Genomic DNA, 27,780 nt, shown 5'->3' with positions numbered 1-27,780 from the left:
TTTACTACAAAAAAACATAACGGGGATGAGGGATGTGTATGATCTGTGGACGTGGATTCTATGTTGGGCTGATAATAAATATTTTGGTACTTGTTTTTATTAAAATACTTATTAAAGAAAACCCCAGCAATGAATAAAATTATTATTAACAGCCTTGTCTCTTACATGCTTGGTAAAGTTTGAATATTGTCGATTACCGATGACAAACATATCTCCAAAAAAAAACCATTTTTTAAGAGCATGGAAAAACTCTCATTAACAATCTAACAAAACGAAAAACGATGATTAGTTACCTTTAGCACCATAAACAGAATTATATCATTACAAATCTGTTCCATCTATGGTAAAAGGTCAGCAGCACGGACAGCGTTGATATAAAAAATTGCGTAAGCCTTAAAATTCAGTCATTCCCTTCTCTTGTCCTCTGAAGTTATATGCACATATAACATATATCAGCATATATGTTTATGCTGCATTTATGTACAGCTCTTTTTCACTATATGCTTTCTTTGTATGAAAAAGAGTAGCTAAAGATTGTGCTAAACATTACCTTTTGTGTTTCACAGAAAAAAGAATGTCACATGGAATGTGTCACATGGGGTGAACTATTCCTCATCACCTTACACAGTATAAACGCTCTGATGTTTTTGTGTGTCTGCAGCTATTTTATTTCTTGTTTTGATCTGTGAGGTAATTTGAGCAACAATTCACAATATCCTTCAGAACAGCGTGATAAGAATCCTGTCTCCGGCTACAGAATCGCTCAAAAACACGTAGGAACCAGCGAGTCGGGATCTGAATGTGACCCGCGCCTGACTTCTCTTGGTCAGCACGTAGCAAGGAAACGAGACAAACGGCAACAAAAACAGACACGGGACAACAACAGCACACTGAACTCTGTTACAATACAACAACTACGCAATCCACTTACACATTTCTCGAGTTCTCGGTTCGTTTTCAATGCCTTGTGATTTACAAACTCTCTGTTAAGTCTCTTGATTCATTAAGTCCATATTGCATGCAGTTTTTTTATTTATTTAGTTATTACTGCCCTTTAACATTGGAAACAGCTGTCAGTCTATTGTAACAGACACAAATTCAATAAATAATCATATGTGCATGAATCTCATGAAAACATGTCCCGGTCACGTATCATCCCAAAATTCAAATGATGATAATGAATAAACATAAACACAAAAAATAGATATTTTTTTTAATGAATAAAAAAGGCATAATAGGTCTCCTATAATAAGATCACAAATGTGGTTTAATAAAGTAAATAAGGGCATTTTAAGGACTGAACAGTAAGACACACACACACACATCATGATCAGTGTTATATGGTTCTCATTATAGACCGAGTGGAACACAAAGACACTCTAGAACATGAAAAACAGATTTACATTCAGAGTGGATAAATCTATCTGTCCTTTGAATACATGAAAAACACACAAACACTGGAGAAACACACAGGAGGCAAGCTGAATAATGCAGTGCTGGTGTGGTTATCTCTCTACAGAGATTTACAGATGTGTGTGTGAAGGGCGTCACTCAATAAATCATCATTTCATGCATGAAGGTGTCCTCCACTCAGGTGTGTAAATGACAGCGGGTCACACAGAGGTCTGATGAGACACACGGGCGCAAAGGGATCATGGAAAAGCACGTAAAGGGAGCGTGTAAAAACAAAGGAGCAAAATGTCCCGTTTTTAAGAAGCTGTGTCAAGTTAAAAGCAGTAACTTTGTACATGCTACCCTTGCTGATCAACCTTGCTAAATGACTGTTTCATAAACGACGAATTTTGCAACACTGACAACTAAATCGAATCAACAAATGAACTGACTCGAGCTGAATAATGACACTATTGTCTTCTGTAGCTCTGCTTACATCTGAGTTTGTCTCATTTGATGAAGTCTGCATCACTGATTCTATTATTTTCCTGTTTATTACTGTGAAGCTGCTTTGAAACAATCTGTATTGTATAAAGCGCTATATAAATAAAGGTCAGGTGGCATGATTAATTGTGCTAATATGTTTGACAGCATTGACCGTCCTACTTTTAATTCTTGAACTTTATGAAAAAAAATGTATGAAAATATTTGTGTGTAATATATTTGTGTGTATAAATAAGGACAGTGACACCTCATTGTTTGAGTCAGAGTTGACCTTCACACACTGTATGTGAGAGACTCGTCATATATCACAACAATAACACACGCACACACCTCCCTCTCACACTGAGACATACTTTATCACTTAGTATTTGCAAGACAGAGAAATCCAGAACAAAAACAAACACACACAGTTTTTCTTTGGTACTCACAGAAGCGGCACTTCAACGATGAGATGCACCAAATTACAGACCAGCTCCTCCAGAAGATCCTCACAGGTGGAGTCTGTTAACACACACACACACACACACACACACACACACACACACACACAAACACACACAAACACACAAACACACAAACACACAAACACACAAACACATCACGGTCAGGTCAGAGATGGGAACGCTGACACATCAGCTACGTAAATATAGTCTGTAAAAAGTTTCTTTAGGTCACTGGTTCTGTATGTTGCTCATTCTGATTGGTCAGAGATGAAATTTATGCTCAGATGTGGGTTGTGACACATCAAACTGAGAAGCTGTCAGGCCGGACGGACAGACCAGATACCATGAATGCTCTAGTGCTGAAAAAGCGCTTTTATTTTGCCTTTCGGACATTATTATTGATAAGCACGATGGAGAGAGGACAGGAAATGCGTAGGAAAAGAACAGGATCAGGAAAGGACCCGTGTAAGTCTCAAACTTGCATGACACACATGAGCTTCACTGCTTCATGTGTCTTGGTCTGATGCTGAAACAGACCTTCAAATCACTAACTTTATCTTCTTTTGTGAAATCAAATATGGGAAATGTGCGTCAGGGTTATTAACAAAAACTGAAACTATTAAAACATTTCTGTTCATTTGAATAGAGAAATAAAATAATATATAAATATTACATTTAAAAACGTATAAACTAAAACGAGAATGAGAAATGTTGTCTTGGAAACTAACTGAAATGAGTTTAAGTACTAAAATTACTAACTAGAAATATATACAAATATAAAAACGAATGAAACAACAAAAGCACAAAATAAAATTACTAAAAATGAAATAAGAGAAATTACATGAAAACTGAAAATATAAAATAAAAGGTAACTCAAAATATTAATAAAAACTATAATAGTATAAACATATTACTAAAATAACACTAATGTGTGTTTCTTAATGGACATCAGATATTCACACAAAATAATACAACCTAAAAAAAAAAGACTGTGGGGACCAACCTTGTGGCCTAATGAGGAAACCAGTTCTAGTTAGGGTTAGCGTTAGTTTACTGCTAGTCTGAAGTAATTAGAACTAGCTTAATCTAAAAAAAGATAAATATATTTAGCTATACTTTATGGACACTGCCTCTTTCATCTTGGAACATTTACGAATATAAACTGATGTATAAATAATAAGAAGAAATAAGGTTTCATTTAGGTGTAGGGTTAGTTGTAAGCTTTACATAAAAACAATGGTAATACTTTACAACAAAGTCTCAGTTGTTAACATTAAATTCATTAACATGAACAATGAAAAATAATAAATGAAATCAATAATAGCATTTATTAATTTAGTTCATGTTCATTTCATTCATTAACTAACATAAATGCTGTAAAAAGATCTAATGCTTATTGTTAATGCATTAAACTACAAAACAAATGGGACCTTGTAAAGTGTTACCAAAACAACAACAGATATGTTCTCATTTAGGTAACAAGCTAAAAAATATATTTGTGTGTATAGGTTTGATTATATTTGTGAGGGTCAAATATAATTAAACACAAAAACAAAAATATAAAAACAAAAACAAAAAATAGAATGAAGCTAATTAATGTGTGTGTGTGTGTGCGTGTGATACCGTAGGTTCCTGGCGCCCTCTCCTGGTAGGAGAACTGTAAGTGCAGCTCTTCTTCACTCATCTCCCTGATGAAGACCTTCAGCAAACAGCGCACCAGAAACAAAGCATTATGGGCCTGCCAGATGAATAACTGACTAGAGAGAGAGAAAGAGAGAGAGTCGTAGATAATTATTGACCTACAGCAGCCTGTGAACTGTGGCTTGACCCTGTCAGTGGTTTAGGATCATCCTTGACTAAACCAACACACACACAGACACACACACACACACAGACACAGACACAGACACACACAGACACAAACAGACACACAGAGTCAGGCATCTGTAGTAGTATATCTTTACAAGTTCATACACTGAGAAACAGCTCAGATGTGCAGCTATCACATCAGCTGACCCCGAATCAAATGTGTGACTGAGGGTTTGATCTCTGCATAGTTCAGATCATAGCACATCATAAATATTCTCTCAGAGGATCACAGTGACGGTTCACATGCAAGCGCTGTAGGAGCGCTTGGTCACTCCCTGCTCTGGATTTATGCTACAGCAACACTTTGAGCATAAACATGAGCTCTGATTGTGTGTGTGTGTGTGTGTGTGTGTGTGTGTGTGTGTGTGTGTGTGTGTGTGTGTGTGTGTGTGTGTGTGTGTGTGTGTGTTGCTGTGGCCCGCACCGCTGTTATTCCCATGGGAAAGTCAAGAGCAGTGAGTGATTCCCTCTTTTCTTTTGATATTTAATTAACATTAATGACAGACAGTAGCAGGTTTATTATGACCGATGCACGGATCCAATATAATGTTACACATCAGATTTTCCTCCCCGACCGCTAACGTTCACTCCAGGCATAACTGACTAATGTTTACATGAATACTCGCCAAGACAGATATATTGAAATAATTGTGCATGTATTTGAGCATTTAAGCGCAATAAGTCGCGTCAGATTTCTCATTTTGATATCACATTCTGTCTGAGAGAGGCGGCTTTCAGTGCGTGTCCGTCAGCACGAGTACTGCATTGAGATCGTTTCTGTGGCTTGTTGAGCTTAATAGCTTTTTAACATCAAGCCTATTCCGCATCGCACTATATTTCCTCATTCATACATGTTCTTTTCGTAAAAAATAAAACCAAAACATCATACAATATTTTTTGCTGCTTAATATTTGGGGTGAGTAAGATTCTTTTTTAAACACTTTAATTCAGCAAGGATGCATTAAATTGCTCAAAAGTGAAAGTAAAGACATTTATAATGTTACAAAATATTTCCATTTCAAATAAATGCTGTTCTTTTTATTAAAAAAATTTTGATGTTTGTTTGATTAATTACAATAAAAAACACACGTGACTGGTTTCCGCATAAACATGGAAAGTGAAAAATAAATAAACATGAATAAGCTACTATTTAAAATATAATATTTTTAGAAACTTCTACGCAATTACTTGTGATGTTTGCTCGAGGAACCGCCATGTAAGTACAAGTCATTTTGGATACTGTGTGTCTTCATATTATTCATTGTTTATGGATATTTAAAACGACATACAGCTCTTGCATGCACACATTAGTGAAGAAGCATCTCACTTACTCTTGGCATTCTGTGGAAATCTTCAGTTCTTTGGTTCTGCTGAGAAAGACTCTCACCAACGCCCCGAAGTTCCCAGACCTGGGGTTGTTCTGAACTATAAAGGGCCGAGACAGAAGATCAAAAACACAAAACATAATTTCCCATCTGAAGGTTGTTTATGATAAGTGCTACTAAACCAAATCAACAGAATGCATTAAGGATCCATGTGATTTAGTGGTAAAAAAAAACCTAGTCAATAAACACAATAAATGACATAGAGCACATCATAAAAGCAGAGTTGACTTGGGATCGGTAGTCATTTGAATGGTGTGGCTTCATGCGCACACAGATCTAAATTACAGAGCTTTATTTCACAGGACAGTGGGTTTGATCAGTGTGTGTCTCTCTGTACAGAGGGCTGTAATGAAAATGCAGTAAATTACTCATACAAACACACATACTTAGAGTCTTAGCCAGCGGGACGACAGCCTCCTCCAGGAGTTTAGCATCAGCACTGCAAATACAGACAGAGAGATATAAACATCATGTAAGTGAAATATCAATGAGCCACTCAAGCCAGTGTTTTACAATGGATTTAACATGGTCAAGAGATGTTGTTAGGCACGACATGTGTTGCAGTAAAATCATGAAGGGAAAGCAATGATAAAGGAAATCATTGTTCAATAAATTATGAACAATATTGACCAAAAAAATTATTATTTAACTAAACAAAACTGTTCTTCTAACTGTAGGTTGCATGCACGTCAAATGTAGGGCAGAGATACATTTTACATAGTTGGTCATTTAAAGTAGTCATTAAAACGTTAACGAGTAAGTAAATACTGTAATGAACAGATTAAAATTTCAACAGTTTATGTCTGACATGTTCAAGATGTCAGTAATCACATTTTTTGACCTAGTTTTCATACTATGTTAAATTTGTTAAATATGTTAAATTGTATTGACATTGATTGACAACAACACATCAGAAACATGGGATTTTATGTCTTACGACAGGAAACATAAAAGTGCACTCTATTCATGCAAAGTGCTGAATAAACCAGAACAACTTCAACAAGTCTATCATAATGATGAACATTTCAACAAAAGAAAGAAATCGTTAGCCTCATAGCATAATTGCCTAGCATAAAAACATTGAAATATGACTTATGCTATGAGGCTAACGAAATGCTGAAATAGTGTTTGTGATGTGAGATTCTCTGGCTCCCTCTGGTGTCCATCCCTCATATAACCTTCAAACTGAGAGGGCAATAGATGAACTAACCTACATCCACCTGAGCTCATCATGACCACAACAACACACATCTTTACACAGAAACCGGTGAAAGTGCAATCAATTACTGTGCATTAGCAGTTAACTATAACAGGAAAATCACTAAATATAATGGAGAGACACAACAAATGTTTTGTCACAATCAAAAAGTTTGAGAACCACAATACAAAACCTCCCAGTCCACATAGACCATTTATTTATAAACTAATCATATTTACGGAATTAATCATGATCATTCCATCCCGATTATGAGCACTAGGGCTGGGCAAAATAGAGAAGCTAATAAACCATCATCTTAACACAAACAAAACAAGGAAGCATTTTAAAACTAGTCTAATCACACCAAGCGTTAGGAAACGTAATGGCCAAAAAGGCCCTCTTTACACCTGGTATTAAGATGCGCTTTGGTCGATCGGGTCACGAGTGGACGACGCTAAATAAAAGTGTAAATGGGGTCTTAAACATTTTGAGCTTGTCCACTTTCAACCACTTCCAGAGCTAGTTGAAAACGGATTCCTTTCGTAGTGTCGTGTGGTCGAATGCGTTCAAACAGCCACAAAAGATCGCCTGCTCTCTGCCTACTGACCTGATGCGTGAACATTATGGGAAGCCAGACGTGATTTAAACTTTGTCGGCTGGAGACCCAAGTTTGGTTTGAAGACGAAAAACGTACCAAGCAAGCACAATGGTCCCTCACCATTCCTGATTTCTAACACCGTGATCTTGCGGCTGTCAGAGCAGAAACAAAAGCTGATGCTCTTCATATCCGTCCTTCACATCCATCCTTCACATTCGTCCTTCACATCCGTCCTTCGGATGAGACGTTAAACCGAGGTCCTGACTCTTTGTGGTCATTAAAAATCCCATGGCACGTCTCGTAAAGAGTAGTCATGGCTTCCTAACAATAATGGCTTCCTAATCTAATAATCCCCATCCACTGAAATGGCTCTATCACTCTCTCTCCTCTCCACCTATAGATGGTGTGTTGTGAGCGCACTGGCGCCGTTGTACTGTTGCTGCCGTCGCATCATCCAAGTGGATGCTCACACTGGTGGTGGTTGAGGAGAGATCCCGACATGATTGTAACGCGTTTAGGGTGTACAGTAGCACATATGAAAGCGCTATATAAAAGCCTCATTCATTCATGTTTTTCAGTCATCATATGTAAATTGTGCGAGCTTATTTTGTCCATTAGATAGAAAGATCTGAAAAAACACATACATTTACTCGCTCATAGACCCTCCCCACGAAGAAATCAGGACAGAAGTGTTGAAAAGTGGACAAAAGAGACGGATTAAAACACCAGATGTAAACGTGAATGTGTCTCCCTAATCTATTCGTGATCCGATCGGCCAAAACACATCCTAATAACAGTTGTAAACAGGCCCAGAGACAGCAGCACATACAAATATGCAATGTGTCGTCCAGCGCATGAGCACATTATCAACATACAACACATTCCACATTTACATATCAACATCTGTAGAGTATATAGGATCTTCAAGCGGGGATTTAAGCAGGGGTCGTTTGCATGCCTTAGTCCACATTAATAGACAGTATTTTATTTTTTTTGACATTAGTATTATAGTTTGACAAAAGACGACGTCTGGGGAAAAAAATTCTGCAATTTTGTAGCGATTTTATCTAAATGTCTATATGTCAAGGACGCATGCATTTTTTTTTAAATATCAGCTTTGAAATGTGGAATTAGTCGATTTTTGCATGAAGAAATAGGAAAACTCACCATAGACTCTATATAGTTTGTGTTTTAAAGCCCGCTACATGAGATGTCTCTGGCCACAATCAAACTGTTGTTTTTTTTTATGGAAACCTTCAATTTTACTATATAATATATTTAAATAATAACAAAGAATTGTATTAAATTAAAAAAAGCTAAACAAACCAATATAGAAATATATTACTATAGTAATTATACTATTGAATTGTAAAATATTTAATTTCATAATAGTAATAAAAATGTATTTTACAGAACAGTAAAATTACAATACTAAAATTTACATCCGTCTTGATTTCTTTGCTTTCAAACTGTAAAATAGATCTTTTATTCTGGGGGAAAATCACTGGTAGACCTTTTTGTTGACAACAGATTTATAGATTCTCTTTACAAATTTGGGAAGATGGACTGCGCGTGTCGCATATTCAAATGCACATTATAAGCGATCCAAACACACAGTTTGTGAAATCGAGTTTCTTTGAAACACTGAATTTGTCGTGACTCCATTCCTATCCCGATTTAAAACTCATCAGATCTAAACGAATCGAACAAACGACCTATTTTTCCTATTGAAAATGGCGATTTTCGCTGAGAGATAAGTTTGCATCCCTGATATTTGAATGAATGTGAGTGTATGGGACATCAGTGATGGGGGTCAGAGGAGTGTCTCACCTGCTGGTGGGGCTAGTGAAGGTGAAGGAGATCAGCTGGTTCCAGAAGGGCTCATTCTCTGATATGGCGTCTGGACCAATCAGATTGCGGATGCTCTGGCTCTCCGACAGGTCGCTCACCTGACTGGTGTTTGCACCCATCGCCTCCAAAAACCACGAGGGACTGCCTCAGAGCCTCATCGCCAGCAAAGCAAAACCTGGAGGATCATGAGAGCAATCATTCCACTGAGTAATGTAATTAGTTTGACAAATAAGACATGGAGGAGGAATCACACTAGACATGTAGCCTAACTAAACACTTAAGCAGGAGTCCACACACTTGAAACAGGTTTGATGGGTAGACACAGAGCCCTAACACACAAACACACACCTCTTTGTTAAGCACACACCTTTTACACACACATTGTTGATGTGCCACTGGTTCCCTGATGTGGATTGTGAAACTCAAGAAGCTGCCTAAAGCAGTAAAGGTTTTCGTTAAACATCCTGGTTAATATTAAATTTGATCTGATCAGAGAAGATGACGTCTCTTCTTGACTAACAAGGAAACTCATTTATTTTGTGTCTCACAAACATGAAGAAAGCTCTGATGTAGATCCATTCGTCATTTTACAACTAGTCAGTAATAACCTTTTTCAATTTACATTTATAAATCAAAAACAAGTTGAAAAATGAACATATGTCATCCCAAAATCTGAAAAGATAAAAATGAAGCAACTACATTTTGCATAAAGAAAATGAACACAACACGTTTGTATTGTGACGTTATTTTCATGTCAATTAAGCACATTTTCACTCCAATTCTTAATTATGTAATGCATCCAGATCTGAGTTACTTCTATTCTCAAAAAGGGATTCTCATTACTGAAATACAATATATGTTAAAATTAGTATAAAAGCAGTTTACTGAATACTACCTAAATATGCACTACTTAACTATTTTAAAATAATATAAAAATTGTACACATTATATTACAGAGAGAATTCTTTCTGTTTTAGGATAAAATATGACCAAGTTTTAGAATTGTAAAGGCTGCTGAAAATTCAGATTTACTAAAAAAATATAGAAAAATAGAAAAAAACAATTTTAAATTGTAATATACAGACACAGACACACACACACACACACACACACACATATATATATATATAAATATATAGATATATTTGTATAACAGTAACGAAATACGAGAGTACAATTTTTTCCCATTTCAAACAGAATTGGGGAATGGAAAAAAATGGCACTTTAATAGTAGTCTTAATTCTATCTTTGTAGTTTAGGAATAAATATGACTCAAACAAGGTCTTGACAGATTTTGGTGAGATTCGCTCAAAGGCACAAACAATCATGATGAAATGGTGCAAACTATCTGGCCAATTACTAAACTCGATAATGAATTAAATGCCATTAAGATCTGCTATCAACAATACAGGTAACAACATACTACAGGTAAGTACCTCATGAAGAACCTACAGAATACAGGTAAATCACACATTTACAGACTAGGTCAAACACCTGCAGGACATCAATGTTTAGACTACAGTCTGTACAGCAGCAGTGCAACGAACACATTACAAAACACAATGAACACCTATACTGTCTAATATAAAGCCTATGATTTCACACAAGGCTAGTGAAGACTGAATAATAATATGTCATTCATAACTTTCTGTAAATAATGGAATTCATTTACTTAGACATATTTGAGCTTTCCTCAGAGGGCTGTCCTGTCAAATTGCTCACTTTACAGCTTCTATTCCTACCGCAGATAAAAATTACTAAAATGCAGTTAAATATTTATTTTATATGACTATATTATGGTATGCAATTCCCAGTGTAGAAGTTAATAAGTGTCCAGTAAGCTATACACTTAGCAACAATTAGCTTGCAGACTCGAGTGAATGGAGAATTCCATTATAAACCCTTTAGCTTCAATGCTGACATGCTAGCAGGCTAACGACAAGAATAACTTACCTGATGAATGTCAGAATTGACAGCGCCTCAGAAAAGCCACTCGCGTTCCTTAAGACAAGCGTCTATGTATTTTCTGAAGAAACAAAACTAAATGAGTAAAAATTAGTAATGGTACAGTTCCAGTAAAGTGTGTTTAACAGTGTAAGTTTGAGCTGTATTGACTCTGTTAGCTCTGCTTCTCCACGTCACCACTGACGCTCGTGACATCCCGAGCAAGCGCAGAATAACACTCCAAACCTACTAGGAGAGGCGGAGAACATCATGAATATTCATTAGAATCCTTAAAGAAGATTGCCAGGTAACGTAATCAAGCACGATCGTATTAATATTCATTAGAGCATTAGCCTCAGATTATAGCTATATATACATCATACATACATATAGCCTACTTATGAATATCTATGCGTAGCAGGGTTCATAAATTCGCCACCGTGAAAACGAATAAATTCATAGATTACTACTTAGGCAATATATCGTTTTCAACATTGATAATATTCAGATTTTTTTTTGTTTTTTTGAGCATCAAATCAGCATATTAGAAGTAATGATGCTGAAAATTCAACTTTGATCACAGGAATAAATAACAGTTTACAATATATGCACATAGAAAACAGTTAATTTAAAGTGAAATAATATTTCACAATATTTCTGCTTTTACAGTATATTTGATCAAATAAAAGCAGCCTGGATGAGCAGCCTTTATTCTTGTGATTTATAGTCTTATATATAGTAATAATAAGTGTTGGAGGTAACGCATTACAAGTAGTGAGTTACGTAATCAGATTACTTTTTTAAAGTAGCCTAACTAGTAAAGAAATGCATTTCTTTTAAATGTACAATAAAATATCGGAGTTACTTTTTCAAATTAGTAATGTAAGTTCCTTTTATAGACTGACAGCTCTCCTGTCTCCATGTTGAGAGAAATCAGGAGTAAGTGCATCCGTGTATTATAGTTCTTGACTAAATGTGAGCATGCATTTGATTTACTAATCGCACTTGCACAAAATCAGATTCAGTATGCTATTCCTCAAAATGAATAAAAACAGTGAAGTAACAATGATATCTTAAAATATGTCTTATTGTTTTGTCTCAAGATGCACACCAGTAATGTTTTTTTCTAAGGCACATTTTAAAAAAGCTACTTAAATGTACTAATTTAACTAAGCCCAATCCTGGCTTAATCTAAGCCCAGTTTCTGAAACCAGGCTTTTTTAATCTCATTTTATTGCATTTGTTACTGACCTTCAATGATCCAATTCAGCCATACTAATAAGCAAAAATGACTAGATTTTTGTTTTGTTTTTGTTGCTGAAGTGTTTTCTTTTCCGGTGTCCTATTCTTCTGCATTCCAGAACAGCAGCACAGCTGTAAGGTTTGTTTGAGCGTCGCCCTCTACTGTACAGGTGTGAATTTGCATTTCCTTTTGCATTTGCACTTCTCGTGTGAAAGGGCCTTTAATTACATGTGCCACAAATACAACTTTTTTTGGTTATTAAAAAACAAACAAGCAAGCCCAGCCTAGGAGCGGAAAAGTGACGCAAAAGTAATGCAACACATTACTTTCCATTAAAAGTAACTAATGCAATTAGTTACTATTTTAGGAAGTAACTTAATATTGTAATGCATGTAATGCCAACCCTGGTAATAATAAACATGAAAAATGAAGAATGGACTTTTCACCATAAACAACATCTCAAAACCAAAAGTTATATATCTTTTTCTTTATTTATAGACATTTGTGTAAAGTATATTACAGTACATTACAGACAGACAATTCACAGAGTATGTTTAAAAGTAAATCTGTCAACTTGATATGGCTAGGTAAAGCCTTTTGGTTCATTCAATATGCACATTTAGAACAACCAGTCTAATAAATATAGTGTTTTCTCATAACCAATATTATTATATGGTTGATTATTTTAAATCCTGTAACAGCTTTCATGTAACTAGGGTTAAAATGAGAAATATATGTCCGCCTCCCAAGTCCCTGTACCAAAGTGCAAAGTCAATTCTATGAAATAAGAAAACAAAGTCTCTGGTCGGCAGCTGATGGCAAGACGACCCATTTAAAAAGAACTCTCGATATATTAAATCAGAGAAGACACCACAACGAGTGTATTAAAAATGATCTATGAACCTCTAGGCAGATTTTACGGGACATATGTTGAAAAATAGAGCATGAACGGTTTCCATTGAAGACGGAGGCCTTGAGGAACAGATGAGTTCAGAAGTATTTATGTAAACATGAGGTTTCACCACACTAAAATTCATTCATTCTTTCACGGCTCATAAGGAACATCATCTAGAAAAAAACACCAACACCCTGCAGATTAAACTGTGAGGAGATTTCATTATGAGGTTTGTGGGATTCGGCCCTTTGCTTGGACATTCTGCAAAAGGAAAAAAAACAAAAAAAAACAACAACAAAAAAACATTTTTAATGATAGTTCCTTACCAAGTTCACATTTCAAGATAAAGGTCTTCAAAAAGTCCTGAAGAGAAAAATAATTTAATCAACACCTTCACTACACTGCAAAAAAAAAAAAAATTCATTTTCTTAATCAGTATTTTTGTCTTGTTTTTCAGTAAAAATATGTAGACAAGACCCTTAAACAAGGTGAATTAACTTGAGAAGCAAAATCGCAAAGTATACATTTTAAAGAATGTTGTAAAATTTTGTTTTATGATATTTTTCAAGGGGGTGAGAAATAAAATAAAATATATTATCTATATATATACACGTCAAGTCTTACACCATTTTGCTTGTCAACTAGCCTAAATATATTTTACTGTAAGAAAGTTGATATTTTTAGTGAAAAAAATACTGTAAGAAAATGATTCTTTGCAGTGTATAAAGAAAGAACGTTTTAATCGGTGATGAGATTTAGAAACACGTATACAGCACACACACACGCACACACACACACACACACACACACACACACACACACACACACACACACACACACACACACACACACACACACACACACACACACACACACACACACACACACACACACACACACACACACACACACACACACACACTTTCTCTCTTTTTTGAAGGGCAGGACCCTTAATTGAACTTGTGCAAAAAAAAACTGACAAAAGTGTGACTCAAATAAAAAACACACGGTAAAAACCTGAGACAAACAATTTGTTGAACGCAGTGAACAACGTTAAAACCTGTACAGGTCATCGGTGAGTGTTTACTGTTTACTTGAACTTTTCCTTTAAAGCCCTTCTTCCCTCATTTCCCATTGGCTCTTTCATTTGTCCCGCCCCTTAAATGACACGTAGCCTCTTCCTATTGGCCCGTTCCAGTGGGCAGCCCAGATATGTCCGGGTAAAGGCACATTGCGTATGTACTACTCAGCAGGTACAGAGTGTCTTAGATGTTTTCAGCCTGAGGAACCTCTCGTATGCTGTCTCTGAGTTCAGGACGAACGCGCGGCCGCTGGCGAACGGTGCGCCCTGTAGCGATGATGTCGGCGTAGCCACGGGAGTGCGAGAAGGCGTAAGCTGAGCGACGAGACCGTCCGCCACGCACGAATGATGGCTTCTTCTTCCTCCTCTCCTCCTCTTCATCCTCAAGCTCATATTTCTTCCTGTTCCTCTGGACCTGGAGGAAGAACACGAGAAAAGAAACAATAAAACAGCTGTATGGTGTATTTAACCTACAATATTCTGCGTCACCAAAAGTGTTGATGAATGGAGGTGAATGTAACCTCTGATAACAGATCACTCTAAATTGTAATGTAGACATGCATTTTCTGTAAAGCTGCTTTGAAACGATATGTATTGTAAAAAGCGCTATACAAATAAATGTGAATTGAAATGAATTATTTTTCTCATATTTGTCACTGTTGCAGCTCCTCTCTTCCTAGTCGGTCAGTAACGCTCTGTTTAGTTCCGGTCTCTATGAAGCCCCTCCTTCTGAAAAGCACACTGTGCTCTGATTGGTCGACTGGACCAGTTTGTTGCGATTGGTGAACCGCTCTGTGTTTGAAAAATGTTCCGCCCCCTTACCATAACATGAGTTTAAACACACTACTAACTAACTCAACCAGGCCCCGCCCCTTTATTCTGCGTATGAATTATTCAAATGAGGAATATTGCGACGTGTTCGTTCCCGGAGGAAACTCAAGACTACAATGTTCGTTTCAGGGAGTTCACAAACACTGACACTGATATAGAGAAGAACTTTGCAGAGCTTTTTCATGCTCAAACAGCAACATTACACACTGAAGAAAGCATTATAGGTCCTGTTTGAGGACGCCACTGATCTCACCTTGTCTCCAACAGAGGGCCAGATGGTTTGATGGAGGAACTGGATACAGATGACAGGAAGAAGACAGATTCCCACCGTCAGAATGATGGTCAGCCACAGGTACGGCTGTCTCAGGGCGTTCGACGCGGCACCTAGACGTCAGAACAACGTTGAGATTATTACAAACCAGACCATTACATGGTCTCTGTTTGAGAATGAGTATTGAAAATAACAGTGGAGTAAAGGTTTCCTGTGTGCATTGGAAGCTTACAGCCCAAATGTGTTATTTTAGAATTATTTATTTACTATTATAGTTTTTATTAATATTTTAGATTTTTAATATTTTCAGTTTTTCAGTATTACTTTAAAACAATGATCATGCGCTTTTTTCATTTGAATTAATTTTTTATATTACAATTTAAGATTAATTAATTTTTATTTCAGTTGTAGTTTATAAATTTTCCAGTTACTAATTTTAGTGTTTCAACATTTGTAATATTTGTTTAATTTAATTTAATATTTATAATACAAATATTCTTTTCCAGCTTTATATTTTCAGTTTTAATATTTAGGGTAATTTGTGTGTTTTTGTCATTTGTGTTTTTGTTAGTAATCTTTAAAAAAAAAAGTATTTTTATGTTTAATTAATATATTGTTTAAAATTGATTTCCAGTTTGTAATTTTAGTGCTTTAGTGCTACTTTGAACTTCTTATTGCAATTAGTTTCAAATTTTCGCTTAAAGTTTTAATCTAATATTTATATTTTATTCTAATTCAGCTTTATTTCAATTAAAAAAGTTATAGCTTTAGTTAACAATAATAACCCTGCATTATGCGACTAAATGTATGATGGGAAGTTTCAAAATTACATCAAATTCATATATTCAATTTAAAAGAAGCCTAGATTTATTTTAAATGCAATTTAAAAAAAAAGTATTTTAAATAGTCATACATTTTTGATACATTTGTTTGACTAATTTACATGGCGATTAAATAAAATAATAAATAATCATCAATATTCCTCAACTCTATAATAAAGCCTACCATCTCTCAGCCATTATTTTATGTTAAAAGGACCTTTGATTATTCAATACTGTAGCTTTCTATAAAAACATGTATATCATGCAATGTTTAAATCTCAATAATCATAAAATTGCATTAACTTTTTGCTCATATCACCCATCGCTATCGGTTATACCAGTAGACATTATAAATGAAGGTGACTTGACTTGATTGCACATAGCGCTTTTAACAAAATAGACTGTTTCAAAACAGCTTTACAGTGAAAATAGGAAATTAAAGTAACAGACATTGTTTTGGCTTTACAAGAGGCTCTAGAATAAAGTTATTGTCCAGCTAAAGTTAGTTTTGATTGATTCACTTCCGTTGCAAAGATCATAAGTTATTAACTTAGGGGCCACTAACACGACACCGCTCTTAACGCGGCTCATTCATCCGGCCCGCTCATTCGCTCAACAACAGTGCCTGGTGGCTCCAGAACGCAAACGTTGAAATAGGTTCCAAGGTGCAAGCCTTGAAAATTTTTGAAAAACGCTATCATCTCCACGTAAATTTTAATAAAGGTTTACTAAAGTAAATAAAGGCTACTATGACTTTATTGCCCACCTGTGAAAGTGAAGGTCGCTGGGAAAATGACATGGATTCCTGCACTGTGGATGTCAAACATGACACCGAAGTAAAGGGCTATACTGCCGAGCACTGCAAAAAAGTTCACGAATGTCCAGTAGGAGGTGTTTAATGAGATCTGGGGATGACAAGAAAAAATTTCTACATCAGATCAACAAGAAATCATCTAGAACTTTCTATAAAGATCAGCTCTATAGTCAAGTTCAATCCATGTTAGAAACAGGCTAGACATGAAATGTATGTCTCCTTATTTGGAAACTGAAAAGTTTGTTGTGCAATATAAAACCCAATGAAATGTGGTCACATGATCAAGATTGGCCAATCAGGTACCTGCAGGTTGACGGTGATGATGAGCGAGGAGGCTGCCACCACAGCGAAGGACTGGTAATCGGACGGAGCCTCCCCGTCCTGTCCCATAGTCTGCTGGAACGCACCGTACGGGATGAAGAAGATTATAAGAGAGGTGAAGATGCCGTGGAACAAACTGATGAAGAAGTTCCTGTAGTTGAACAACGATCCTTGCTGGCCAGGAAGATACAGCTTTGGGAACCGTAAACTCAGTTTGTCATTCACATCCTACACAAGGAAGAAAAAGATGTGGTTTAAAAGCTGAAAACGTGTATTAAAGGCACATTAATCGATTTCTGAGAAACACTATTGAAAATTTTAATCAACACCCAAACAAGCAATTTTGTGTATATTGCCAGATGTCTGTGCTGTGTGCGCTCAAAAAAAGGGTTTTTACAAAGTCTTGGCTGTGTAAATAGGAGAAAAAAAAATGTGGGTCGGACCAATAATCGTAACACTATAAACTATCGTAGCCAATCAGCACTAGGGGGAGTGGCAAACGGGGATGGCTGAGATTTTACCAAAGAGGAAAGGGTCAGAGGAATATAATTGGAATATAATAGGATTACAAACAGACAAGAGCTTTAGGACCCACGGTAATATTGGAAAAGCTTTCCAGCGCTGGAGAGACGTTAGAGACCAGGAAGGCCCGTTTCTGCTCGATTCATGAGTAACACAGAACCAAGATATGCTGTTGTTGTTGAATCACAGCTGATTCATCCATACTTGCGCAAGTTGTCTGATGTTAGTTGTTGCCAGTGTTGCATAACGTGTTTGTTATTTAGGGGGCAGAGCAATGAAGGGAGGGGTGTGTTTGTTTGGGTGCCGATTTCAAATATCAACAGTGTTTCTCAGAAATCGCTTACTGCACCTTTAGGAAAGTACATTTTTTCAATTTCATGTTGATTTTTTTTTATTTTTATTTTCATTCACATACATATATATACATACACACACACATATATATATATATATATATATATATATATATATATATATATATACACACACACACACACATAGACATTTAGTAAAATTAGTAAATAGTTTTAGTTAACGCTAATAACCCTGAATTATGCTACGAAACATGACGGGAAGTTAAAAAATTAAATCCAATTGCTTTTAAAGGCAATTTAAAAGAAGCTTTGATGTATTTTAAATGCAGATAATAAATAAATAGTTATTTATTCATTTTTGATAAATTAGTTTGACTGCATTTTACATGACTGTAAAAAACATCAATATTCTTCAATTCTGTGATAAGCCTAGCTTCACTTGGCCATTATTCTATGACAAGCCATACCTGATCCAGAAGGCCGACGAGGAGAACAGGCAGACTGCTGTAGCAAACATTGTACAGGGTGATGAACCAGTCTTCATAAGCCGTCTACACAACACAAACAAGAATGTTTAAAAACAAGAATCAGCTTAAAATATAGATTTTGAGATACTGAAATCCTTCTCTTGCCTGTGCGGAGAATCCGTTGAAGAAGGAGAACCAGAAGTGCACCAGGGTGAAGGCGAAGTTTTTGTAGAAGAAGTAACGCAGGAATTTGCACATTCGGATGTAGGACCAGCGCCCGTGGACCAGCAGGAGGCGCTGTAGGAAGCGGAACTGAGCGAAGGCGTAATCGCTGGACATCACAGCCTGCATCCCCTCCTGACCACTGATGCCCACACCGATGTCTGCAGCTGCAAAGGAGCATGGGAAGGAAAGGGTGGCTCTCTTAAACATTTAATATGACTTAAATGAAATAAATATGAACTGATATCAAATATTTTTTAAAAACATTTATCAATTATATATCTCTATGAATGAATGAATGAATACATAAAAAAACTATAAATGCACTTCCTATAAATATACAATAAATACAAAAAATAAGTAAACAAATTATATTCTATAAATGCATACTAAAATAAATATCAATTGATAATTTTAAAATTAAATCAATAATAATATCTACTAAATATCTACTAAAGTAACTAAAACAGAAATTGAAATAAAATGAAAACTAAATAGAAAATGAAAATATAAAAATAACAAAATGCTAAAACTTTAAATAAAATTTAAATATATAAAAATTATATATCTTGCAAAAATTAAAAAAATTATTATAGTATGTCATTAAATATGTATCCATTCCATACACCTTGTATGCGAATTTGGGGATCTTGCAAAATCTTGCAAAAACACTGGATAAAAATGCCACGATGAGCATAAAATATAACAACGTGCATAAAAAACGTATGAGTTCAATTGAGGTGGATTTTTTTTTTTTATCCGATGAGAAGACATGCAAATAAACTACGATGGAAACATGTTCACTGAATACATTCCTCATGAGCAACAAAAACCTCACGTGATTGCAACAGAGCATGTGATTGAATACCTGGACTAACCAGCAGACCAATCGCATCACACAGCATCTCAAATATTGGTTTGGTGGTTCTGAAATGCCTGAGCCAAAGTCTGTCATCACAATGACTCGGTTTAATTCCCTCCATCATACTACTCTGATCCCAAACATGACAGTTTATTAGGTTTCATCTGCTAATCTGAGACGCAAGTTTATGATGTATGAAAAAGAACCACAGTGGCTTCTCCCAGTGGCTTGCTGCGATTTCCATTTTTATTACAGATATTTTGTGCCAATTTTCAGGAAGTGACAATTTTGTTCTCTTCGACTCGCTAGGTGGAAACGGTTCATTCGCGAATATTTTAAGCGATATTCCAATTTTGACCATAAGTTAAATATGCAACTTTGGATTGAAACATAGCTATTGACACTAAAACAACACTGGTCAGGATCAGTAATCCGGTTCAGTTAAACTCACTCTTGATCATGTTGACGTCATTGGCTCCGTCCCCGATGGACAGGGTCACGGCCTTCTTGTAGCGCTTCACCAGACTGACTACGTTTGCCTTCTGTTTGGGCGTCACTCGACAGCAGATCACAGAGCTGCATTCACACGCCATGTCAACGAAGTCTTCCTGTCTCTTCTCCTTCTCCCACTCATCGATGGGTTGGTTGACGTCCGGAGGGTTGTTGGAGTTCCTGTACCGTTTCCTGAGCTTCTTCAGACGCAAGCGACGCCGCTTCTTTTTCTTCTCGTACAGTATCTCATTCTGCATGGAGAGGAGAAAGGGATTTTAAATTCCCTTCGAGTCACTCCACAGGACTTGATGACAAAATAGTATTACCTATACAGGTGAAACTCGAAAAATGTGAATATCGTGAAAGTTATAATTTTGATGATTATGGCTTACAGCTTATGAAAACCCTAAATTCAAAATCTCAGAAAATTAGAATATTACATGAAATCCATAAAAAAAAAAGATTTTAAATACAGAAATGTCGGCCCTCTGAAAAGTATAATAATGCATATGTATATAGTTATATATACTAAAGTTTCAGTAGTTTTATCTTTTAATTTGAATTACTGAAATACATGAACTGTTGCACGATAATCAAATTTTTCGAGTTTCACCTGTAGTTCAGACTAGATTGCTTTATCTCAAACAGTAGAGCATTGCGCTATCAACGCCAAAGTCATGGGTTCGATTATCAGGGAATGCGTGAACTGCTAACATGTATACAATGAATGCAATGTAAGTCACTTTGTATAAAAGCATCTGCTAAAAGTGTAAATGTAAGGTTATTTAATTATTACCATTTTAAAGGCAATATTAAGGGCATGATGTACATTTATGATTAGTCTTTTGTGCAAATGGTAATTATAAGTTAAATGCCAATATATGTTAACATTTTTACATTGTTCATTTTCATGTTTCAGTCACTTATTTTAACTATCAATTAAATGTTTGTGGGGTTTTTTTAACATTAAATTTGGTTTCCAGGCAAATTATATAGGAAAAATGGGAATTTTTTTCAGAGGACAGCAAATGTCATGTCACTGCTTATTGCTTATTATCAAGACAATGACAATTTTAATACTTTTTTTTATTATTAATTTCATTTAAAAAAAAATAAATGTTTTTGTGCAAACCACAATAAAAAAAATGGAGGATTCTTTGGATCGAAAACTCAATAGTAGGGATGGGCATGATTAATCGACGATCGATTATTGATCATTAAGAATTTCGTCGATCAGGTTAATTTGTTATCGATTATCATTAAACTAATGCTGCTGCGTTGCGTAGTGTGAGTGGAAAGTGAACGTGTTCCCCGGGCGCGATATTTTTTTTCACAGGATGGTAGGGGAAGACTCATGAATATTCATTAGGGAACTCATCCCTGATTGGTCTTAACCCCAGTGACTGGTAGGTTTAGGGGCGGGGTTATGGGGTAGGTCATCAGACCCCCACTGACGGGTAGGTTTAGGGGCGGGGTTAGGGGGTAGGTCATCAGACCAATCAGGCATGAGTTCCCTAATGAATATTCATGAGTCTTCCCCTACCATCCTGTGAAAAAAAATATCGCTCCCCGGGCTGGTCAAGTTAGTGCGGAGGTACCTGTGCATCCGGCAACGTCAGTCCCCTCAGACCGGGTGTTTTCAGCGGCTGGACTGAAGCCTTGTTTACACTCGACGCGTCCGCACGAGCGTGAATGTGAGCACGGCAAAAATGACGTCATTGCGGTATTCGGTGTTTCACAGACGAGCGCGTCGAGTATAAACGCCTCGTCTGTTTGGGGAGGTGCGCGAGCAGTCTGCGGAGACTCGCGCTGCAGAGCCAGGCGAAAGTGTAAACGAGGCTTGACGGTCAGGTTGCGGTCGCGTCTGACCCCAAATCATGTCATCAATGATGCAATGCAATGATCTTTCTCAACAAAAATCAGTAGACTGGTGTAGAAGTTGTATGCGAGTTACTAGTTATTTTTTATCAGGCTTTGTTAAGTAGCCTAGCCTAATTGATTGTTACTGTAGGTAGGCTAATCTCTTACCCTCTTTCTCGACTCCGTTCTCGGATAGTTTTGAGTTACATTTTGACAAAACCTGTCAGATCTAAGAATTATTATGTTTTTGGTTAAGTTATTGTTTAACATGATTTTTTTTTATTATTTATTATTTTGGAACAAACGAGGGTCTCTGTTTAAGAACGCCAACTCGCAGCTGCAGGTTCCGTTGCTTCCGAGCACCGCAGCGCATATATATCTTCAAGTTTAGCCTAACCGAACGTCCAGTTTTACTGCCACAAGTTGATCATCTTGTAATAAAGATCTAATCGAGGAAAAACACACTGTATGTTTGTATTTTCATTGCATTTTTTAATTTATAAAAAGTTAAATAAATAATGAATTTGAATATAAAAATATTAATGATTAATCGATAGTCGATCGTTAATTCTCCCGACGATCGACTAAGAAAATTTAATCGAATGCCCATCCCTACTCAATAGAACAGAATTTATTTGAAAGTTTCATAACATTATAAATGTCTTTACTGTCACTTTTGATACATTTACTGTAATGCATCCTTGCTGAAATCTTTCTTCATTTCTTAAGAGAAAACGTAATTTCTGCACTTGCAAGAGATGAACCCTTGAGCTCTTATTTTGACGGAAAACTACAGTTTTGGACATAGACGCAGAGCGAACAATCTATATACTTATCAAATCACAAAAGACTGTGATTTAATTGAATAAGGGCAAAGAGTCATATCGCGCTTTCGATTTTAGTTTGTTTGACAAATACTTTGCCAAAGCAATGGCGCAAAACAACGTTTGAGATCTTTGTTAAATATTTTCAGCTCATTATGAAACTGTGGCAGCACAGATTAGACTAGGTAGGTAATTCATGGGAAACACTGCTCTGTGCTTAGGGAGTCTTAGAACATAATGTGAGAGATAATCAGAGGATGAGGAGTGTACCAGCCAGCCTCCGGTGATGATGAGGGCGTTCTTGCCCGTCTCTGGGAAAAACGTCTCCTTCAGTTTCTTACTGCGTCCTTGAGGGTCGTTTCGCCTTTGGGTCTGTCTGTTCCTCAGCTGTACACTGAGAGAGAGAGAACGAGACAGTCTTGACTTTAGAAACTCAATCTAGTCACAGACTCTGATGATGCCGTAAGCTGAAACATACTTCACATCCTCTCCGTAGTGGATCTTCATGTCGTCTGTAAGCAGTTCGCAGGAGAAGCCGATGTTCTCAGCGGTCTCTGAGTACGTGACAAACAAAACGCATTAGAAATCGAACCAATCTCCCTTAAAACAACAATATATTGCACTTGTTCACCGCTCACCTTTCTTGTCTCCGGTCAGAACCCAGATCTTGATGTCAGCTTTGGCAAGTTTTGCGATGGTCTCCGGAACGCCGTCCTGAAGTTTATCCTCAATGGCTGTTGCTCCAATCAGCTGAATACATGAGCATAAATGGCACATTTATCAACCACATATCTCTATGAATGAATAAATACATAAGTGCACTCTCTATAAATATACAATAATAATTTTAAAAAACTCTATACATAAAATCAATTAAATAAGTCTATAAATGCATAAAAATGCAAATAAATAAATAAATATCAATTGATAATTTTAATACGAATCAATAACATCAATTTTATATATATATATATATATATATATATATAAAATGCCTGTATTTTTGCACAACTTATCAAATAAGACGTTTATAAAGTTGCTTCAATTAAATTATTTACACAATATTTACTTAAAATTCAATTAAAAAATATTTTAACATTATAGATATTATTCTCATTTTTAGTCACTTTAGTGCTAAATGTAAATGTCAAATGTTAATCATCCAGTTCACACAGTTATCAGCTGGTAGAAATTAGCTAATGATTGGCAGATTAATAAACCTGACCAATATATCGATCTATCACTCGTTTCATTTGTAAATGTTCCCTTGTTATTACCGTACCATGAGGTTATTCTCGATCTCCTCGTACACCTCGTCCAGAGCCTCCTCGCGGTTCCCCATGGAGATGCTGGCTTGCTGGTGTTTCAGAGCCCAGGCGTCGTACTCCTCCTGACTGATGTCCTTGTAGCCCAGACACAGAGTCCGCAGGGTCTCGTTCGCAAAGATCTGGAAGAGTAATCAAACTGTTCAGCATAAAAAAACCTACAACTTTCATTTAAATGTAATTTAATGCTATTCTGCATTAACCTACAAAACAATGTTTATTTCATGCTCTGGTCAATTTTGAGAGTTTGTGTTACTTTTATTTTTGTTTTATTTTGTTTGTGTTTACATTTATTGCACTATTTAATATGTGTCTATCTGTCCATCTATGTAATGTATTTATAGATTCATTGATTATACATTTGTACTGTTTAATTGATTGATTTTTACTGTTTTATTTATAGGGAGTACATTTATAATTTACTTTATTGATTGATTTCATAATTTTCTTATTTGTTTAATTATAGAGTGAAATTGTAGTTTTATTTATTGATTGATTGTTATTTTTATTTATAGAGAGTGCATTAAATGCACCAAACTTTACAGTTGTATTCCTATCTATATGCTGATTTATTTACAGAGGGGTTTGGTCATATAGCATTCACATTTTATTCCTAAAAACACGATGAAAACTCTTAAGATTTGGGTGTCAATCTGACATGGCGCATCATACTGTAGACGAGTAATATTGAGTACTTCTATGATATTTTTATGTTTTTTATGTTTTGGAGCTTGACATTTAAAAATTCTCCTTTTGTGCTCTACAAAAAACAAACATGGTCAACAAAAACTTGCATTTGCATGCTGAACCTCATTAGCATTTGCTAATGAATTTAATAAATGTGTTGGTACTCACATCAAGAGCTTCTTGTGTCGTTTCCTTATCCTTGCTATTTGGATTGAGTCGCTGGTAGACCATAGTGTCTGCGCCCTTACAGTACAGACGGATACGGCCATCCGGAAATTTCACTGCACACGAACACACAAAAGAGTGAGAAACAGATGCCAGTGATTGACAGACATGAACAGAAGAAGAGAAAGAGCACTCACGGATGATGGACATGCGTTTGCGGTCGCTGTTGAAGTCGAGCAGAGCGAGCATCGTGTAGGTCACCTCTTGGTCCATCTCTAAGATGGTGATGGTGTCCTGCGTCCGGGACAGGAACACAAACCCAAAGTTGCGTGCGGCCGAGACCAGAGCGCCCTCATCAGGAGATGCGGCCTGGTACACCAAGTCACCTGAAAGTTACAAAATGTGCAGGAATATCAGCTACGATTTTTGTAAACTTTTGATTTATTTGATCAGATTGTACACAAAATAGGATTAAGAATGCTAAATAATTGAGTACGCTCCAAACAGGGTTATGTGACAACAACGTAGCAAACTAGTGTATCTGAAATGTATCATTGCATACGGTCAGCAGATATGGTTTCCTCACCTTCTTTCTGCTCAACCATGACGGTGTGACACAGGGACAAGAGTTTGAAGAACTCCAGTACTTGCGCGTCCTTCTTCGAACGGATGCAGGAAACAAGGGAATGGTCATCAAACTGGAAATTATTGTCAAAGTATTTATTCCAGCTGAAATCCACAGGCTGAGGGGGGAAAAACAGAGAGGAAGTGAAATTATGAATAAAAAATTATGAATTAATCAATAAATAACAACAAAACTATAAGTGTACCCTTATAAATACAAAGTATGAATTAAGAAGTCTGTAAATGCACTCTATAAATAAAAAGGCAATAAATTAAATGATATAAATTTACTGTAAATAAAAAAAGCTATAAATGCCCTCTCCAGGAATAATAAATACATATATTAACAAACCTATAAATGCACTCTCTATAAATATAACAAATAAAAACTCTATAAATGCACATGCTTAGATAAAACTGTAAATGCACTCTTTAAAAAAAAAAAAAAAAAAAAAAAAAAATATATATATATATATATATATATATATATATATAAATAAATAAAACTATTATGCCCTCTTTATGACTTAATAAATAATAACAAAACTAAGTGCACTCTCTCTATATATAATTTTTTTATTTAAAAAAAATGCACTTTATAAATGAAAATAATAAGGTAATAAATACAATTCTAAAAATACACTTAATAAATTATATAAATGCACTTTGCATACACACCTTTCCACGCTCCAAGCCTCCACTAGTGGAATCACCTGTAGACGATCATAGAGCGTTGTCAGTTTACTGAATTATTCAAAACAATAATACATCAAAAATAGCACTTTAAAAAGCGCTAGATGATAAAGCAGACGGCACAGAACGAGAGGTCTCATCCTACCTTTTAACTCGACATGCTGTCTTAAATACGAAGCACTCATTTAACACATATTGTTATGGATTTATACACAATAGTAATTGCCTTAACAAAAAGACTCTAATAATGTGATTAGGGAAAGGGAGTGCTATTAAACTATTCTATGGCAAGGTCGAAGATGTCAGTGTGTTTTTAACTCTTCCACTGAACCCAACCACAGAAACCTGACCTCTGTGAAACTAAAGCCTCAAATCTCTCCCAGAGCCACACACTATATCACCTCACACACACGAGACAACAGCACAACAAGAGACACGCACATTTACACACGTCTCTGGAATCACAGGAGGACAGAGATCAGGGCTGTATCAACATGTGATCGGGCACAACACAGCATCGGTACAGCCTTTCACACTCGTCCGCACATGTGATACAACACAGCTCTTTTCACACATCTAATGGTTTGACCAATAAAACCTCAAGCCAATAATATTTATATGGTCAAAAAGTAGGAAGAATTTCTGATAGCTTGTAATGTAAATTAATGAGATCTTTATAACAGACTACTTGCATGAATTGCATATAAATAACAGTTGTTATTGTATGTCTGCCAAAAATACGTCTAAGTAAGATGATTTTTAAATGCTTAGTTTTATGATCAAAACTCTGTCGTTTTAAAACACATAATGCAATCATGCAATACAATGATGATTGAGAAATGACCAAATAAACCTTCCTCAAAAGCCTGATGATCATATTTGAGACTCACATTTGAACATGATTTTTATTTTAAAAAATGATGTATGGATACTAAGTAAACCTAAATTGCTTCAGTCTAGTAAGTGTTCATGTCTTAAAATATTACTAACAATGTCAAAGTTATTCATAAGTTTACTAGTTAAATTTCACAGCAAAAAGACACATGAACCATTACCTGAAGCTGGACGTTTTTTTACAATTGTACTAAAATTAGTTGCTAAAAGTCTAAACTATGAATCAGACGACAGAAGGCATGTAGTGTATTGTGTGCAACAGGTTTTTAAGCAAAGTTTATTCATTTAGAAGCTTTGGATATTTGCGCATCACACATGATACAGCAAGCTTGATCTGTTTAATTTCCCCAGGAAGCATTTCAGGATTT

At 35.9% G+C, this 27,780-nt stretch overlaps 2 protein-coding genes across 9 annotated transcripts in view; both read right to left on the bottom strand.

Moving 5' to 3' along the window:
- Positions 1-12,590, bottom strand: part of dym (dymeclin) — a 74,214-nt gene extending 61,624 nt beyond the window's left edge. For 2 of the 8 annotated variants that reach the window (XR_013189679.1, XM_077194703.1), the window contains exons 1-8: positions 12,436-12,538; positions 11,356-11,433; positions 11,194-11,266; positions 9,220-9,415; positions 5,980-6,032; positions 5,540-5,633; positions 3,963-4,096; positions 2,325-2,397 (exon numbers count right to left, since the gene is read on the bottom strand). Coding sequence is in view for 5 of the 8 variants with exons in the window: in XM_077194703.1 (XP_077050818.1) it covers positions 2,325-2,397; positions 3,963-4,096; positions 5,540-5,633; positions 5,980-6,032; positions 9,220-9,359 (494 nt within the window). In the remaining 3 variants the exon portion in view is untranslated. Of the gene's footprint in view, positions 1-2,324; positions 2,398-3,962; positions 4,097-5,539; positions 5,634-5,979; positions 6,033-9,219; positions 9,416-11,193; positions 11,434-12,435 lie in introns of those variants that run through there. The other 6 variants (XM_077194685.1, XR_013189676.1, XM_077194669.1 and 3 more) reach the window with 6 other exon arrangements.
- Positions 12,591-12,899: 309 nt separating this feature from the next.
- The window catches only part of atp8b1 (ATPase phospholipid transporting 8B1), a 37,658-nt gene continuing 22,777 nt past the window's right edge, over positions 12,900-27,780 (bottom strand). Inside the window, exons 14-28 of the mRNA XM_077194656.1 lie at positions 26,504-26,538; positions 25,788-25,944; positions 25,399-25,587; positions 25,205-25,317; positions 24,307-24,471; positions 23,663-23,774; positions 23,503-23,578; positions 23,295-23,418; positions 20,300-20,591; positions 18,930-19,153; positions 18,765-18,848; positions 17,444-17,689; positions 17,093-17,231; positions 15,488-15,618; positions 12,900-14,818 (exon numbers count right to left, since the gene is read on the bottom strand). Of these exons, the coding sequence (XP_077050771.1) occupies positions 14,588-14,818; positions 15,488-15,618; positions 17,093-17,231; positions 17,444-17,689; positions 18,765-18,848; positions 18,930-19,153; positions 20,300-20,591; positions 23,295-23,418; positions 23,503-23,578; positions 23,663-23,774; positions 24,307-24,471; positions 25,205-25,317; positions 25,399-25,587; positions 25,788-25,944; positions 26,504-26,538 (2,318 nt within the window). The 3' untranslated portion in view covers positions 12,900-14,587. The remainder of the gene's footprint in view (positions 14,819-15,487; positions 15,619-17,092; positions 17,232-17,443; positions 17,690-18,764; positions 18,849-18,929; positions 19,154-20,299; positions 20,592-23,294; positions 23,419-23,502; positions 23,579-23,662; positions 23,775-24,306; positions 24,472-25,204; positions 25,318-25,398; positions 25,588-25,787; positions 25,945-26,503; positions 26,539-27,780) is intronic.

The sequence above is a fragment of the Siphateles boraxobius genome, unplaced genomic scaffold, assembly GCF_051911475.1.
Source record: "Siphateles boraxobius isolate OS27281-9 unplaced genomic scaffold, OSU_SipBor_1 11, whole genome shotgun sequence".
Taxonomy (NCBI): Eukaryota; Metazoa; Chordata; class Actinopteri; order Cypriniformes; family Leuciscidae; genus Siphateles; species Siphateles boraxobius.
Note: the sequence above shows the minus strand (reverse complement) of the source record. Positions and strands in the feature narration are given on the sequence as shown.